Below are 13,176 nucleotides of genomic sequence, written 5' to 3'. Positions count from 1 at the left end.
AGAGTCCAAAACTGCGTTAAGATTAAATGTGTTCAATCTGGAAAAACCAAACCTCACTGATCCAATTTGAGAGCTGAAAATGAGTCTTTGATTTGGTTAATGTGTATTTAAACTGAACAAACCTTTTATAGTAGATTTAAACTCGAACTGAAACGGACTGAACACCCGTAGTTATAATATATTTAGAAAACTTTTTTCCTCTCGGTGACGTTATAATGTTGAAAGTGACTCATTTTGCTGTCTGGACAGGCTCTTCCGGATGTTCCACCACGAATGGCAGAAGCGGTGAATCGCGGAAGTGAGTTTTTGGCAAATATTGCTGTTGGGACTCCGTGGGAATCTATGGCTAAAGAGGTTGGAGGTTCGCTTGGAATGGACTCGAAAATCCTTCGTGCTGATATGTCCAAAGATCTTGCAGTGCTCGTCGATGCAATCACGTCTTGGATGGCTTCAAGTATGGGTTCCAAACTTCTGAAACCATAATGTTTACTCATGTACACAAAACATAAAAGTAATTGAATAAGACAGGGCAATGCATTTTATTTAATGTAATGTAAGTATATATAACAGCAAGTGTCTCGGTTATACATAAAAACTCGTGTCGATTGCATAATTTTTTGGTACTCTAGATCATCTCACACAAGGATGTCAAAAATAAAAAGAAAGATCACACAATGAAGGGGTCCTGCCTAGTTGACGGACAAGTCACTGAACACTGGTGCGCAGACTTGAAATGACTGGCCTACTATTCATGATACAGATACAAGCCAAGACCAAATCGAGCACATGCTCTGCAGAATGCTATTTCCTCAGCTGCAGCAACTGGATCCTCAGTGTGATCATCAGTCGTTATTACTGTCCCAGTTGATTCTCGATGTGCCTGCATTACATAAAACTTCAAAACTTAGTCTTGTAATCAATTTTACATATGTTGGTTTGCTAATATTAATTTCCAACTTCAACAACCCATTCAACTCTCTTTCTCCACAAAAACAACCTTCTATCATATCATCAAAGTCATAAAACACGGACTTTATTGCCCGTAGATGACTTCATTCTACCAAAGCAGATGCTTATATTAATGTGAATATAAAATACAGTTGTTTATCTGACTCTGACTGTGCACAAGAAAGGAAAAATTCAGAATCCTCTTGACAGTGCGGCAACACAAAACACTAAAGATTGTTAATTGGATTTATTGCTACAATATCGGTAAGATGAGAGATGTGACAAGAAAGAACACTAATCAGTGTAGCACAAACACTTGGTTCTTCATAATTTCTAACATATTCAGAGGAGAGTGGGAGCTTAGATAGCTTCCACAATTGTAAATATACTATTGAAACCTAACATTTGGATGGATATTATTGACCTCTAGAAATGTGCACAAGACAAGACAAATACATGAACTAGAATCTTTTACCTAATCGTCGTTGATAAGAGAGAAACAATGAATGGGATGCAAAGGTTTGATTTTTGCAAAAAAAAACTAGACAAACAAAATTTTAGTCAAAATCAGACTAACCCCTCAAAAGAAAGGAGGTATTAGAAATTGAGAATTTTGGAAAGAGCTTACCTCACCATCAGAGCCACGAATGGTGAGACGATAAACAACAGTGACATTACCATTCTCAGAGAAAATAACATCTCTAACTTCACCACACCAACCAGGAGCATAGAAGCTAAGCATCCGATTTGCATGGTACCTAAAAAAAAAGATAAAGCCAGAACAAGAAATTAGCAACAAGACTCGAAAAGATCCCAAAAAAAAGAAAGAAGAGTAAGTAGTAGTAGTAGTAGTAGTAGTAGTACCAAGGGATAAAGCCAGAAGCAGCAGCAGTAGTAGAGGGAGGATCATGGCTCTTAACAATGTTATCAGGAATCTTCTTGTTAAGGTCACGAAGTATCTCAATCAAAGGCCGAGTAATTGAAGAAGAGGATGAGAATTTGTCCATAGGAACTACGTAGTTCGAATTAGGAACTGCTTTTTTCTTCGCGGCGTCTCCGCCGCTGCATCTGACGACTCCACGGTTTGCCGTTAACCGGCGAACAGCCACGGTTCTGAACGGGGAGAGTCCGCTGCGTGCATCGGTGGTGGATGGTGCGTAGATTCTGAAGGAGGACTGCTGCATTTGCAAAGCCATTGATTTTCGTGTTCGTGTTGGAGTTGGAGGAGGAGGGAGCAAAATTGTGAGTGAGAGAGTTTGGTACATGACGTGACGTGCAATTAGTAGTAGGTGGGGTAGGTAGGTGGAAGCTCAAAACCAAACCAACCCCTTTTTTTTTTTTTTTTAATTAATTGGGATGGGACTAACATTAACATTTTTATCTTTAATTAGAAAACAATTCTGTTTCGAATAAAAGTGTTTTTTTTTGTTTGTTAATCGGAGGAATCCAAATCCAATGCGGAATTTCAAAAGAATCATCAATTTCTTGAATCCCATAGAAATTCCGGCTAAAGATAATTGTCAAAAATAAGCATTGAGAGTTCAAAGACTCAAATTTTGAATTTTTTAGGACACATGAAAACGTCATTGTAAAAAGCGAGATGATATCAAATTTGTTATATTTGGATACAAAAAGAGACAGGTGCAACTGTGCAAGGTTCACCTAGTAACATATTTCATATAATAATATATTGTTTTCTTTTGATTTCTCCTTTGCATGGGAAAGGTTGTATGGGCTGGTCCTTCTACAAAACCTGCGGGATGGTTCCGTCTTTAGCTAAAAAGGATGGTGCATATGTATCTCAAACGTCATTGCGCTACTGCCTTTGTAGCAGCCTGTTTTGGCTCTCAAGAACACATTCCTAAGTGTTTTTACTGCTACTAGGTTAAACTGGCACTAGGCGGCGGGTATTATTTATTTTTGTTATTTCATACAAATACAATTTATAAACTTGTAATTGATCTATGTATTACATAGAACTTTATGATTGATTATATGGTGCTTTTATCGGCACAACCAACCAAAGCTACATATCTTTTAAAACATTATATACTATGACTACTCATATAAATAGTTTATCACTTTCACAGCCGTTCAATAATTGTTACTAAATCAAATTTTTCATTATGCAAACATCAACTACATAAAATTTTGGTTACTATGATCTCTCTACTATGAAAATAGAACTAAGACATGCTAATTATGAAGTTATTTATATCTTATTTTATACATACCAAATTAATTACATTCCGTTTAGTTTATATTTCTTATTTTTCTACCGAAAAACAAAAATCTATATATCATACTTATGCATTGATTACCTTATATCCCCTATAACAAAACGGAAGTATACAACCTTTTTTGTAGACTATATAATATGAGTTATAAGATTAATTATTTGATTATTTGATACGTTTTAGGTTATATGGGTTGTAATCATTAGTTAAATCTCGATTTCAGATCCTCTTAAAAAGGATATTCAAAAAAAATAAAATAAAATTTCAACAGAATATTTAATTAACCATATATTGGCAACAAAATATCAAAAATTAATCACTCTTCCGCGAATTAAGAGTGATTTTCGATTATAATAGCAACTATATATCAAAATAACAGAAATAATGTTTATTATGATTGATTTGATAAATTGCAAAAAAATTAGGTTAATCTGCGGAACAATCATAAAAAATCTCAAAAAAATTAAAGTCCTCATATTTAGTATATGATTTCATTGCATAATGTTTTATTCACAACAACTTTTAAAAACAATCACATAAATTATATTTTATATAAAAATTACAATATAAATAAAAAGAAATTCAACCCATGCTCTAGCACGGATCCAAATCTAGTATGCTATATATTTTGAAAACTACCCTATGCTTTTTTTCTTCTAAACTATTCTTTTTTTTTTTTTTGTGAAAACACTTTCTATTGTTGTAAAAAGACAAGTTCTGTCCGTCTTCACTTCAAAATAAAATTACATATTTAATTAAAAATATATATTATAAATTGTATTCTCATGATTTAGATTACCATTTCAATAAATAAAAACATTTAGAAGGAAAAAAACATTAGGGTAGTTTTGAAAAAAAAATATTGTAGATTGTTTATTAAAAAAATCTCCTTGGACCAAAATGGTTGTCTAGAGTTTTAATAACTCATTTACATTGTAAATATTTGTTAGAATGAATTCTTTTTAGTTTTGGTACTAAAAGATAATTTCATCGAGTCAATTAGATCAGTTGATTAGACGGTAAGTTTAAGACAACACATAAACTTCAAGAAAACAACAACATTTAGAGATAATGAAGCAAAGTCCACTTATGATAGCACTTAACATTTACGCTCCTGCCGAAGAATTAGAAGCATCACTCTTCAAACTTCTCAGAACCTCCACTATCGTACTCATCCATCTCCCTTGCTATTTTACAAAAAAAATAAAATAAAATAGTAACAACATATATAAACAGAGGAATAAGACTCATCGTAATAAATTAATACCTTCTCCAACGCTGATTTGGTCGTGGTCACGCAAATGAGAGCATATATGCTTGAGACTTGAGGCTGAACCAGAGCTGCATATGACCATTACTGTCTTCCCATTTGAGCTGACCACTTGACTTTCGAGCTCGGAAGTACCTTCACCCTTTACCTGAATTTGTGCCTTTACTAAAGGTTTATAATGCTTGATCCATGGACTCCTAAGAAACTCATGAGAACCACCACCGTGTCTTAAGTTACTCCGATGTTCAGGTTGTTTCACATTAATCTTCTGCCATAAACCATCATGAAGAACCTTGAACTAATTGCCAAAACATATAGACAAAATAAAAATTTCAATGAAAAGTGATATTACAACTTCAGCTATAATTAAAAAAAAAACAATGTCTTATACCTGTTCTTGAGACGGTTTCCTACCGCTGCTACCGAACCTCGTGGATTCGGATACATTGTCCTTCTCCCCGAGAGCACCAAGGGAACTATATAACTGATCTACGAATGAAGTTTCCATAGATTTAATATATAAACTATGCTTCTCATTAGTCCATTCGGTATCCATATATTCTTTCCCCGCAGAGTACTGAAACAAAGATTGATCAGAAACTTCAGTTAACAAAAAAACGAGTTTGTCATCACACGAGTACACAACTCAAGATTCTTTGTAAAAAGGCTAATCTATAACAATCTAATCATCTCTATAATGAAGCATGAACATCAAAAGCAAGTAACTACTTTGTTCTCCAATGCCAAATTCATCAACAAGACTGTGTAAATCGAACAATTTCAAACCTTATGTTCCACAATAATCAACACAAACGAAACTAATTCCATCAAAAAAACGTAATACCGCCATTAAAAACGAGGAATTGGGTTATGCAACTATTTTTATTATTATTCCAACGGCGATGATTTCAAAGGTGAGAAAGAGAGAAAGAGTAAATATATAAAACTATTTGGAAGAAATCTACTATAATCAGATACAAGAAAAAACATAATTTCCTCAGTTCTAATCTACAGCAACAAGGAATCAATACAGAACAATTATCTTGGAAACAAAACCCAATTTGATACGAAGCACACAAACAACAGAACCCAAAGAGGATGACGACAAGATTTGAGTAATAACAAACAAAACTTGAATGGAAAGTTAAAAAAAAATTGGGCTAGAAAGTAAATTAGACTTTAAAAAATTCACAAGTTCATCAATCAATCATCGTTCGTCGCTTCTTCCATAGGGTTTTAATATTTTTTTAGAATCCTAAATATTGACACGTAAGCAGAAAATAAGTTTAGCTGTATTAATTTAAATGTTTTTATTGGTTACAAATTTTAACTGAGATATCAACACCAACTCTAATATTGAAGCTGATGGATCATGTTTTAGAGAGAAACATTAAGTTTTATTGTATTGATTAAGAATTAGTGTTTCTTCCCAACATTTCCCTCTTATTTGGAGTGGTTTTGGATGTTAAGGTTTTGCTAGGTTTCTCTTATTACTATTGTAATCTTAGGGATTTGTTTAAAAACACTAAAGACCAATAATATATTATAATTAAGAGGTTCTACACCTATGTCCGTACATCAATCTCTAAGCTTTTACCAAAAGTTTTTACTAGTTGAGCTTTTCGCTCTTCTCTCTTAGTATAATGATAATAAATACTATTAACAATTTAAAAATGAGTTTCGTATGTGTACTTTTCTAAACGAGTGCATGATATGCATGAAATCATAAACGAATACACAAAAGCGACACATTTAGAAAAAATGATTTTTATAAATATATTAGAAATCAGATTACATGTTGAACTTCTTTACCATATGCTTTAAGAACAGTAAATTATAAATAAAAATATGAAATAATTTGAAACAAAACCAAATCTCCATCATGCCTTATATTTCAAGACAAACGATATAATTAATCCTATGCATATGACCCGAAAATATGAAATAATTTGAAACAAAACCAAATCTCCGTCATGCCTTAGAGCTTCTCCAACGGTAAGGTTGCTATTGTGAGATTTTAAATTTTTTTAAGAATAAATTTTGTACTTTAAGAAAATAAGAACTTGTAATTGGGTAATTAAAAATTTGCTGCTCCAATGGTGAAGCTTTTATTGGGGTTCTTAATTTTGAAAAAAAAATTCAAAAATATTATTTATGAAATGAAAGTATTTTAAGTAAAACATAATTACTTTTGAATGAGTTTTGAAAATGCAATCAGATACATCATCCATATTATGCTCTTAATAATCATTAAACGAACAAGATTATGTATTTGCATCCAGATATTGCATCTGGATTAGCAAACGAACAGCACCTTAGTATCCACCAAAACCCGGTAATCAGCTTCTTCGTGACAGCAAACTTTTGAGCTTTCTTTGCCCTTCCCATATTTGAACCAAAAGAGTAACAAAAAAGCTTAGAACGAAACAGAGAGAACAGGAAGCTGGAATCCCACGTTCAAGAGCAAACTGAACCGGAGCAAGAGCAAGAGAGAGTGATAGAATGCCACGGTCCAAAAGTTCACCTCCCCAGCTAGCAACTTACATAACAAACCACAAAACATTATAAACCAGAACAGATTAGAGAGTTCGAGTAGTTGGAAGAGAGACTAAATACTTACTACCGTAGAGAACTTGGCTTGTATAGGTACATACCATTGTGGGCTGACTAAAGCAAGAATTTTTCCTTTTCTAATTTCACCAAGTCACCTAATTTACATAGTGAAAGACACAGTCTTATATAAATTCTATAACAATCCAATCCAATACATTAACACAAAAAAACATCATCCTGAATTCGATTGGTTTCTGAATCATCCTGAATTCGAAATCATCAAACCATAAAACCCAATTAGACAACACACAAAATCCCCAGTAGTAGCCAAAAATAAAAATCAACTCAATTCACTGTAAATTTTCTAAATTGAAACTTGGAATCATGTTCAATATAAGAAAAATCCAATACCATCATATTTACAAGAATCCAGACATGCAAGTGATGAGTATGATGTTTCTGCTATGCTCAATAATTTTCATTACCATCATATTTTTCGAAATACATAAGAGAGGGAAGAACAACAACACAGCTCTGTCTCCACCGGGACTTCCGTTGATCCGAAACCTTCATCAGCTCGGCCGCCACACTCACCGATCACTATGCTCTCTCAGCCACCGTTACGGGCCTCTCATGCTCCTTCACTTTAGCCGGATTAGCACTTTAACTAAACACTAATGTTGGATATGGGCTTTGCCCCCAATATTCCAGGAGCTCAAACAGAAGATTCTTAAGAGATTTAGGGCCTGAAGTTATGGATCTGGCACATCTGGTCGCAGGGGCAAAATCGTCATTTTACAGAGAGATAGAAGAAGCCCTAGGTCATTGGCCCACTATAAATATCAGAGGTCGTTGTCAGAGCTCTGGATCCACTTTTTGGGCAATTAGAGAGAGAAGAGCATTATTTTCGTATTAACTGCACTTAGCTCCCTAATTGTCATTTCCTGTAAATCCTCACTTCAATTCTACGTTAATAAAAGGACCAGTCCTGATTCATCCCCATTAAGACTCGTTTTATTTATATTGTCGGTTTAACACATCAACAACTAATTCAAACCCTAATTCCCAAAAGATATTATCGGAAAAGAGAGAGAAAAAAAGAAAAAAATGAATCGGTATAATTTTTTTTAAGTATTAAAACATCAACAAACAAGACGCTGACATGTATCAATAAAAAGTGCCTCGTATACCATCTTTATCGGGACTTCTTAGCTCCTATTATTAGGTATAATCTGATTTAAAATAAATCAAAAATGGCAATATTACTAAGAATAACCTCTTAACTAAGGGGTTTAAGAAATACTAAGAAGCGTCGACGTGCTCGAAAATTGTTGGGTGTAATTTTTTTTTCTTTTTCCATTCTCTCTCGCGACGATGATTGCGAAATTGAAAAGGATTTTTGTCAATGATCTGTTGGAAGTGGAGATGATTGATTCGATTGTTGGTGACCTTCCTCTGTTCTTCGCCGTTAGCTCAGCAAAACCACCGATGGCGGATCGCAACGACGACTCTCGGTGAAAAACCGACGACTCTGACATTGATGAAATCGGAGACCACCAAATCGGATCCTTTCCTTCACCAATTCGGAGATGTTCAATCACCATTCTCTTTCACATGGTATGTTCGATCATATTTTTGAATCAATTTTTGTCTAGCAAGGATTTAGAAATTAGTGTTCTTTGATTTGGGAAAATTAGGGTTATTTGATTTTGAGAAAATTATGATCCTCAAGATTTCAAGAAATTAGTGTACCAGCTCTTGTTGATGGAGATGTTGTCATAACGATTCTTTTGCTATTATCAGTAATACAGCCATTGAGGTTCTTATTTTCTTTGGTTTTGTATTTCATTCATCTTTTGTATTTGTGGCTGTTTATTAAAATTGACAGTATCTGGATGAGAAGTATCCTGAGCCACCTCTGTTACCTTGTGATCTCCATATACGGGCTGTAAATTTCCAGGTACTTTCAAGCTTTTGTTTTTCTTTTTCTGTTACATCGGTCAAGTCTCTGTTTCTTTCTTTGAATTATGCTTTTGTTACATGTGTTGCCATGAACAATACCAGCTTAGATTGTCCTGTTTCCCACTCTGATGCATTTGTATATTTCAGGCGATGAGTATTGTTTTGACTGGCATACAACCTCATCAAAATCTGGCTGTTCTTGTGAGTACTTGAGATTGACGCTAATATCTTTGTGGGTTCAATGGTTAAAGACATTGAAGAGATGAAGCTGAAAGTAGATGCTCTTGAATCCAAGTTAAAACATGTTTGTTCATCAGATTTAGAAATCCACAACTTCTGTGCTATCACTGTTACTGTGCTAAAGAGTTAAAATCTGGTGCAGGCTGATTCAACCATTTTGAAACTAATGGAGGAGCGGTCTATAAGCTCCCAACATAGACAAAGTTTGCAACATGAGCCGGTGAGAATACTAGTGACGAAAATAGCTGTTTCTTTCTCCTATAATCAAAACAGTTTCACAATAACAAAGTTTTAATTATGATATGATGCAGGCAAAACTGAGAACGAAGAAGATAGTGATAGAAGTGCATATTGGGCTCCCTCTGCTGTATGTATGCATTGTGGCATTCATCAACATTGTTACTGGGCATTGTCTACGCACTTGACTGCTGGGTTCCGTCGTCGTTATATCATATTAATCAAGTGTGCAGTCGAACATATTGACGAAGAAGGGAAAGAGATTACTTTTGTTAATTAAAAGTTTATGAAATGCAATAATAAAATCTTTTATTGTTTAAACATTTAAACATTAATTTTTTTTTCAAAACTAAGAACCTCACTTATAAGAGTTTACCATTGGAGGAGTACAATTTTAATTAACAAACAAAATGTTTTTATTTTATAAAAATACACTTTTTAATACTAAAAAAATTAAGAGCCCCAAAATCACAAACCTACCAATAATAATGTTCTTATTGATCCGAAATTAGAGCTGCCTCTTATTTTTTTTTTTATGTTTTTGATTTATTTTTTGCTCAATTTTAAGGTAAGAGGCTTGATAAGAGGCCCCGTTGGAGAAGCTCTTATATTTCAAGACAAAAATGATATTCCCTCCGTTTCAAAATATAAAATGTTTTGAGTAAAGCACGCAGATTAAGGAATAAACACTTTAAAAAAGTTTAACCAATCACAAACAAGACTGCATAATATAAAGTATTAAACTAATCTAAAAATTACATAAAAACTTGAAAATATCCTATATTATGAAATAAAAAAACTTCTCTAAATATCCTATATTATGAAACGGAAAGAGTATAATTCATCTTATGCATATGACCCGCTATTAGGGAAAGAAATGCAACAGCTACTTGAATCGGTTAAACACAGACTCGATGCCACCAGATCTAATTACCAAAAAAAAAAAAAAAACTCCGAGTATTTTTACTAAATTTAAAGAAAAAAGGATCCCGATTGAAGATAAATTCATGATGAAGCAGTATTAGATTTAATTGTGACCCATCTTCCAATTCTGATCAGTCTCATGAAATCCTTACATAAAATCGTAATGTGAATTTGATTCTTATTAACTATCTTACGCTCCCATCAATCTTATACAAAATACTCAGAAAACCGTAGTTGAATTTTGCTTCCACAAGACTTAAAAGATGTAGAAATGAACAACGGTCAGGCTCAAGATTTTGAGGCTAACCTAACCTGTTCTAAAACGGGATAAAAAGCTTTAAGCAAAACTAAGACGCGTGGATGAAATGCTGTTTCGTCTCAACATATATTTTATCAACCCAAAGTCAAAGACAACCATGCAATAAAACCCAAATCATTACTTGTTTCTCTCAAGACAGAGAGTATAAAATACTGAAATCAAACTGGCCAAAGTAAAATTATTAAAGAACACCAACTCAAAAAGAAAACTCCGTAAATGTTGCAGACAACGACGAACGCTACCAAAGCAACAGCTTCTTCATTCTCCACCTGTTCCTTGACTCTCCACCTGTTTCAATAAACATCATTACAGAGATAATTAAGCTAAGGATTTCTAACAAGAAAGCAGGTTTCAAGAGATCTTTTTTTTTTTACCTTGAAAAGATGCTTCTTCAATTATTCTCGAACTATCGTCTGCGCGTCCCTGATAGCCCCCGGGCAGGCTGGTTCAGGCATGGCGGTGGGCCATCTTCCTCAACCAGCGATGGTGAGGATTTGATTGATTGTTATTCCGAATCATCATCATCAAATTGTCCATCCTCAGAATCAAAGGCAGTCATGTCAAGCTGGTAACGAAGTATCCCTCCGATTCCTCCAAACCCTCTGCAAAACTGAGACCCTTCCTGTGACTTATTGGTCACAAACTCAAGCGCACAACCAAAACGCCTGTACTCATTAGCCAGCCACTCGAGTAAAGACAGCTTCTCCTCCACATCCAAAGCCAAGTCGCTGTCGACTACTTTGAAATTCTCCGTGTTGGCTTCCTGTTCCTTGTTCAGGTGCTTGATCACAGTTTCACCAGTCGCAGTGTTCTTCATCACATATCTGTTGATATCAAGATTTTCCCATACAATTAGTGTCTCGATAGCACCTGATTCCAAAGCGTTCAACGTATCTTCCACACCAAACACGTACTTCCCGGTGTCCTGGCTTATTTCCTCAAAGTACTTGCCAATCAGACGCTTCTCTTGGATGAACTTCACATTCGCCAGAATCTCAGCTGAAAGCTCGATAGCCTGATTGAAACCATTTTCTCCTCCATATGATACATCCACCACATTCAGTATCTTTGCCGCCAACCGGGGATCAAACATATCTGACTGACTCAACTCAGTCTTGAAATCTGCTGAACCGGCAAGAATTAGCCCCGACACATTAGGCTGACTTGTTGCAGGATTGATGTAGTACTGTGTGGCGAGCTCAGCAGTTTTCCTCACATAATTGTGACGCTTCTCCATACGGAGACGAGCAAAACGAAGAGCAGATTGTCCTCCTCTTCCGTGTTTCTTGGGAAGATCAACAGAGAACTTGTGAAGCACCTCACGTGTGTTACCGCTCAGAGTTCCAAAGAGAGTCCCGTTTCCATCCATTACAATGAAACCAAACTTGTCATCAGACTCCAGCAATTCATTCAGAGCTTCCGTATGAAACTTGTTGTCACAGAGGTAGAGGGAAGCATTGATGGGTCTGAAAGGCTCGAAGTCAATAGTAACCTTCTTTTCCTTACCTTCCTCGTTGACAATGGTTCCGGTATACAGCACAAGACCATTGGGAGGGACCCTGTTGTAAAGTTTCAGCCTTTGCTGCGCAGAGGTAATGGCTCCCAAAACAGACTGGCGATTGACTCTGCTCTTGATGTTTGACGCGGTTCCATACTCATCCCCCAGCATCTTAGTAACACGAGAAACCTGATCCCGGGGAGGCATAATGAGTGAGATCATGCTGGTTCCATTACCCCTAGCAGCTTCAAGGGATTTGATCAACTTCTTAATCTTCCATATCTCAATGTTCTTGTCGTCATCGTTTTTGTCTCCCATCTTAACAAATAGAACCAAAAAAAAACCTGAAACATCAGTAGAGAAGCTACTTTAACACAATAAACTCAGGAAATACAATTCCCAGTAAACCATTACCAAAGAACAAAACGTTATACAATAATTGGGTCATATGACCAGTTCCAACTCGTTTTAATACATTCATTAATCATACAATAAATCAATACTTTATAAAAGACGCAAGTTATAAATCTAAGAAACTACCATAGTTCAAAACATGCCTTTATCGCTAATGAATCGCAACAACGATTTATTTGCTCAATAAATTACTTCGCAATTTCAATGATCTAACTGATGGATCTACCTTTAAAAAAAAAACAAAAAAAAAATATCTTCAAGCAGAAAATAAAATAAAATACGAATCAAGATGATCAAATTCTGATAAGATTTTTAAAACGAGGAAATTTAATAAACAAATACACCCAAAAAAAAAGTCTAAAGAAAACAAAGAAACAACGATCAACACATGCAAATAAAATATCAGATCACAGATTCGATCGATCAAATCAAACACCCCAAAAAAAAAGAAGAAGAATGATGAAGATCGAAAAGCACCTGAAGAAGAAGAAGAAGCTACGCGAAGGAACAACGCTCAAGCCTTTGTTTATTGTATAATAATAAAAAAAAAAAGCAATTGTGGCAGAGAAGAGAA

At 34.8% G+C, this 13,176-nt stretch overlaps 5 protein-coding genes across 11 annotated transcripts in view; 2 read left to right on the top strand and 3 right to left on the bottom strand.

Annotated features, from left to right (window-relative positions):
* LOC104725271 overlaps positions 1-547 on the top strand; it is a 4,659-nt gene extending 4,112 nt beyond the window's left edge. The window contains exon 10 of the mRNA XM_010443901.2: positions 250-547. Coding sequence (XP_010442203.1) covers positions 250-483 — 234 coding nt within the window. The 3' untranslated portion in view covers positions 484-547. The remainder of the gene's footprint in view (positions 1-249) is intronic.
* Positions 516-2,249, bottom strand: LOC104725272. Of its 2 annotated transcripts, none has more exons than XM_010443903.2 (3): positions 1,813-2,248; positions 1,577-1,706; positions 516-880 (listed from the first exon to the last, which is right to left on the bottom strand). In XM_010443903.2, the coding sequence occupies exons 1-3, from the start codon at positions 2,211-2,213 to the stop codon at positions 746-748; spliced, it is 666 nt and encodes a 221-aa protein (XP_010442205.1). In that variant the 5' UTR covers positions 2,214-2,248; the 3' UTR covers positions 516-745. The 2 variants fall into 2 exon arrangements, with proteins under 2 accessions (XP_010442205.1, XP_019087790.1); XM_019232245.1 differs by having other exon boundaries at positions 528-895; positions 1,813-2,249.
* LOC104725269 lies at positions 4,200-5,651 on the bottom strand. Of its 3 annotated transcripts, none has more exons than XM_010443899.2 (4): positions 5,300-5,651; positions 4,847-5,032; positions 4,453-4,720; positions 4,200-4,372 (listed from the first exon to the last, which is right to left on the bottom strand). In XM_010443899.2, exons 1-4 carry the CDS (start codon positions 5,303-5,305, stop codon positions 4,320-4,322), a joined length of 513 nt encoding a protein of 170 aa, XP_010442201.2. In that variant the 5' UTR covers positions 5,306-5,651; the 3' UTR covers positions 4,200-4,319. The 3 variants fall into 3 exon arrangements, with proteins under 3 accessions (XP_010442201.2, XP_019087791.1, XP_010442200.2); XM_019232246.1 differs by having other exon boundaries at positions 4,201-4,372; positions 4,453-4,753; positions 5,300-5,650; XM_010443898.2 differs by having other exon boundaries at positions 4,203-4,372; positions 4,453-4,723; positions 5,300-5,643.
* Positions 8,272-9,759, top strand: LOC104725268 (vesicle-associated protein 2-2-like). Of its 3 annotated transcripts, none has more exons than XR_757861.2 (5): positions 8,272-8,625; positions 8,897-8,968; positions 9,118-9,244; positions 9,353-9,430; positions 9,522-9,536. XR_757861.2 is itself a non-coding variant. In XM_010443897.2 (5 exons), exons 1-5 carry the CDS (start codon positions 8,623-8,625, stop codon positions 9,633-9,635), a joined length of 321 nt encoding a protein of 106 aa, XP_010442199.1. In that variant the 5' UTR covers positions 8,272-8,622; the 3' UTR covers positions 9,636-9,759. The 3 variants fall into 3 exon arrangements, 1 of the variants encoding a protein (XP_010442199.1); XR_757862.2 differs by having other exon boundaries at positions 9,118-9,264; positions 9,522-9,535; XM_010443897.2 differs by having other exon boundaries at positions 9,118-9,171; positions 9,522-9,759.
* Positions 10,729-13,176, bottom strand: LOC104725267 (eukaryotic peptide chain release factor subunit 1-1). 2 transcript variants are annotated; one of them, XM_010443895.2, is made up of 3 exons: positions 13,080-13,176; positions 11,065-12,532; positions 10,729-10,978 (listed from the first exon to the last, which is right to left on the bottom strand). In XM_010443895.2, the coding sequence occupies exon 2, from the start codon at positions 12,504-12,506 to the stop codon at positions 11,196-11,198; it is 1,311 nt and encodes a 436-aa protein (XP_010442197.1). In that variant the 5' UTR covers positions 12,507-12,532; positions 13,080-13,176; the 3' UTR covers positions 10,729-10,978; positions 11,065-11,195. The 2 variants fall into 2 exon arrangements, with proteins under 2 accessions (XP_010442197.1, XP_010442198.1); XM_010443896.2 differs by having other exon boundaries at positions 11,065-12,506.

This window comes from Camelina sativa, chromosome 11 (genome assembly GCF_000633955.1).
Source record: "Camelina sativa cultivar DH55 chromosome 11, Cs, whole genome shotgun sequence".
NCBI lineage: Eukaryota > Viridiplantae > Streptophyta > Magnoliopsida > Brassicales > Brassicaceae > Camelina > Camelina sativa.
The sequence above is the reverse complement of the archived record's forward strand: the minus strand, read 5'-3'. Positions and strand labels throughout refer to the sequence as shown.

Coding starts and splice junctions, on each gene's coding strand:
- LOC104725272 (XM_019232245.1), bottom strand. CDS start 2,213: ATGTACCAAACTCTCTCACTCACAATTTTGCTCCCTCCTCCTCCAACT. Junction 1,707..1,812: donor GCTTCTGGCTTTATCCCTTG/GTACTACTACTA, acceptor CTTTTTTTTTAG/GTACCATGCAAATCGGATGC. Junction 896..1,576: donor TTCGTGGCTCTGATGGTGAG/GTAAGCTCTTTC, acceptor TAAGTTTTGAAG/TTTTATGTAATGCAGGCACA.
- LOC104725269 (XM_019232246.1), bottom strand. Junction 4,754..4,846: donor GGAAACCGTCTCAAGAACAG/GTATAAGACATT, acceptor TTTGGCAATTAG/TTCAAGGTTCTTCATGATGG. Junction 4,373..4,452: donor CCAAATCAGCGTTGGAGAAG/GTATTAATTTAT, acceptor TTTGTAAAATAG/CAAGGGAGATGGATGAGTAC.
- LOC104725268 (XM_010443897.2), top strand. Junction 9,172..9,352: donor ATCAAAATCTGGCTGTTCTT/GTGAGTACTTGA, acceptor AATCTGGTGCAG/GCTGATTCAACCATTTTGAA. Junction 9,431..9,521: donor AAAGTTTGCAACATGAGCCG/GTGAGAATACTA, acceptor GATATGATGCAG/GCAAAACTGAGAACGAAGAA.
- LOC104725267 (XM_010443895.2), bottom strand. CDS start 12,506: ATGGGAGACAAAAACGATGACGACAAGAACATTGAGATATGGAAGATT.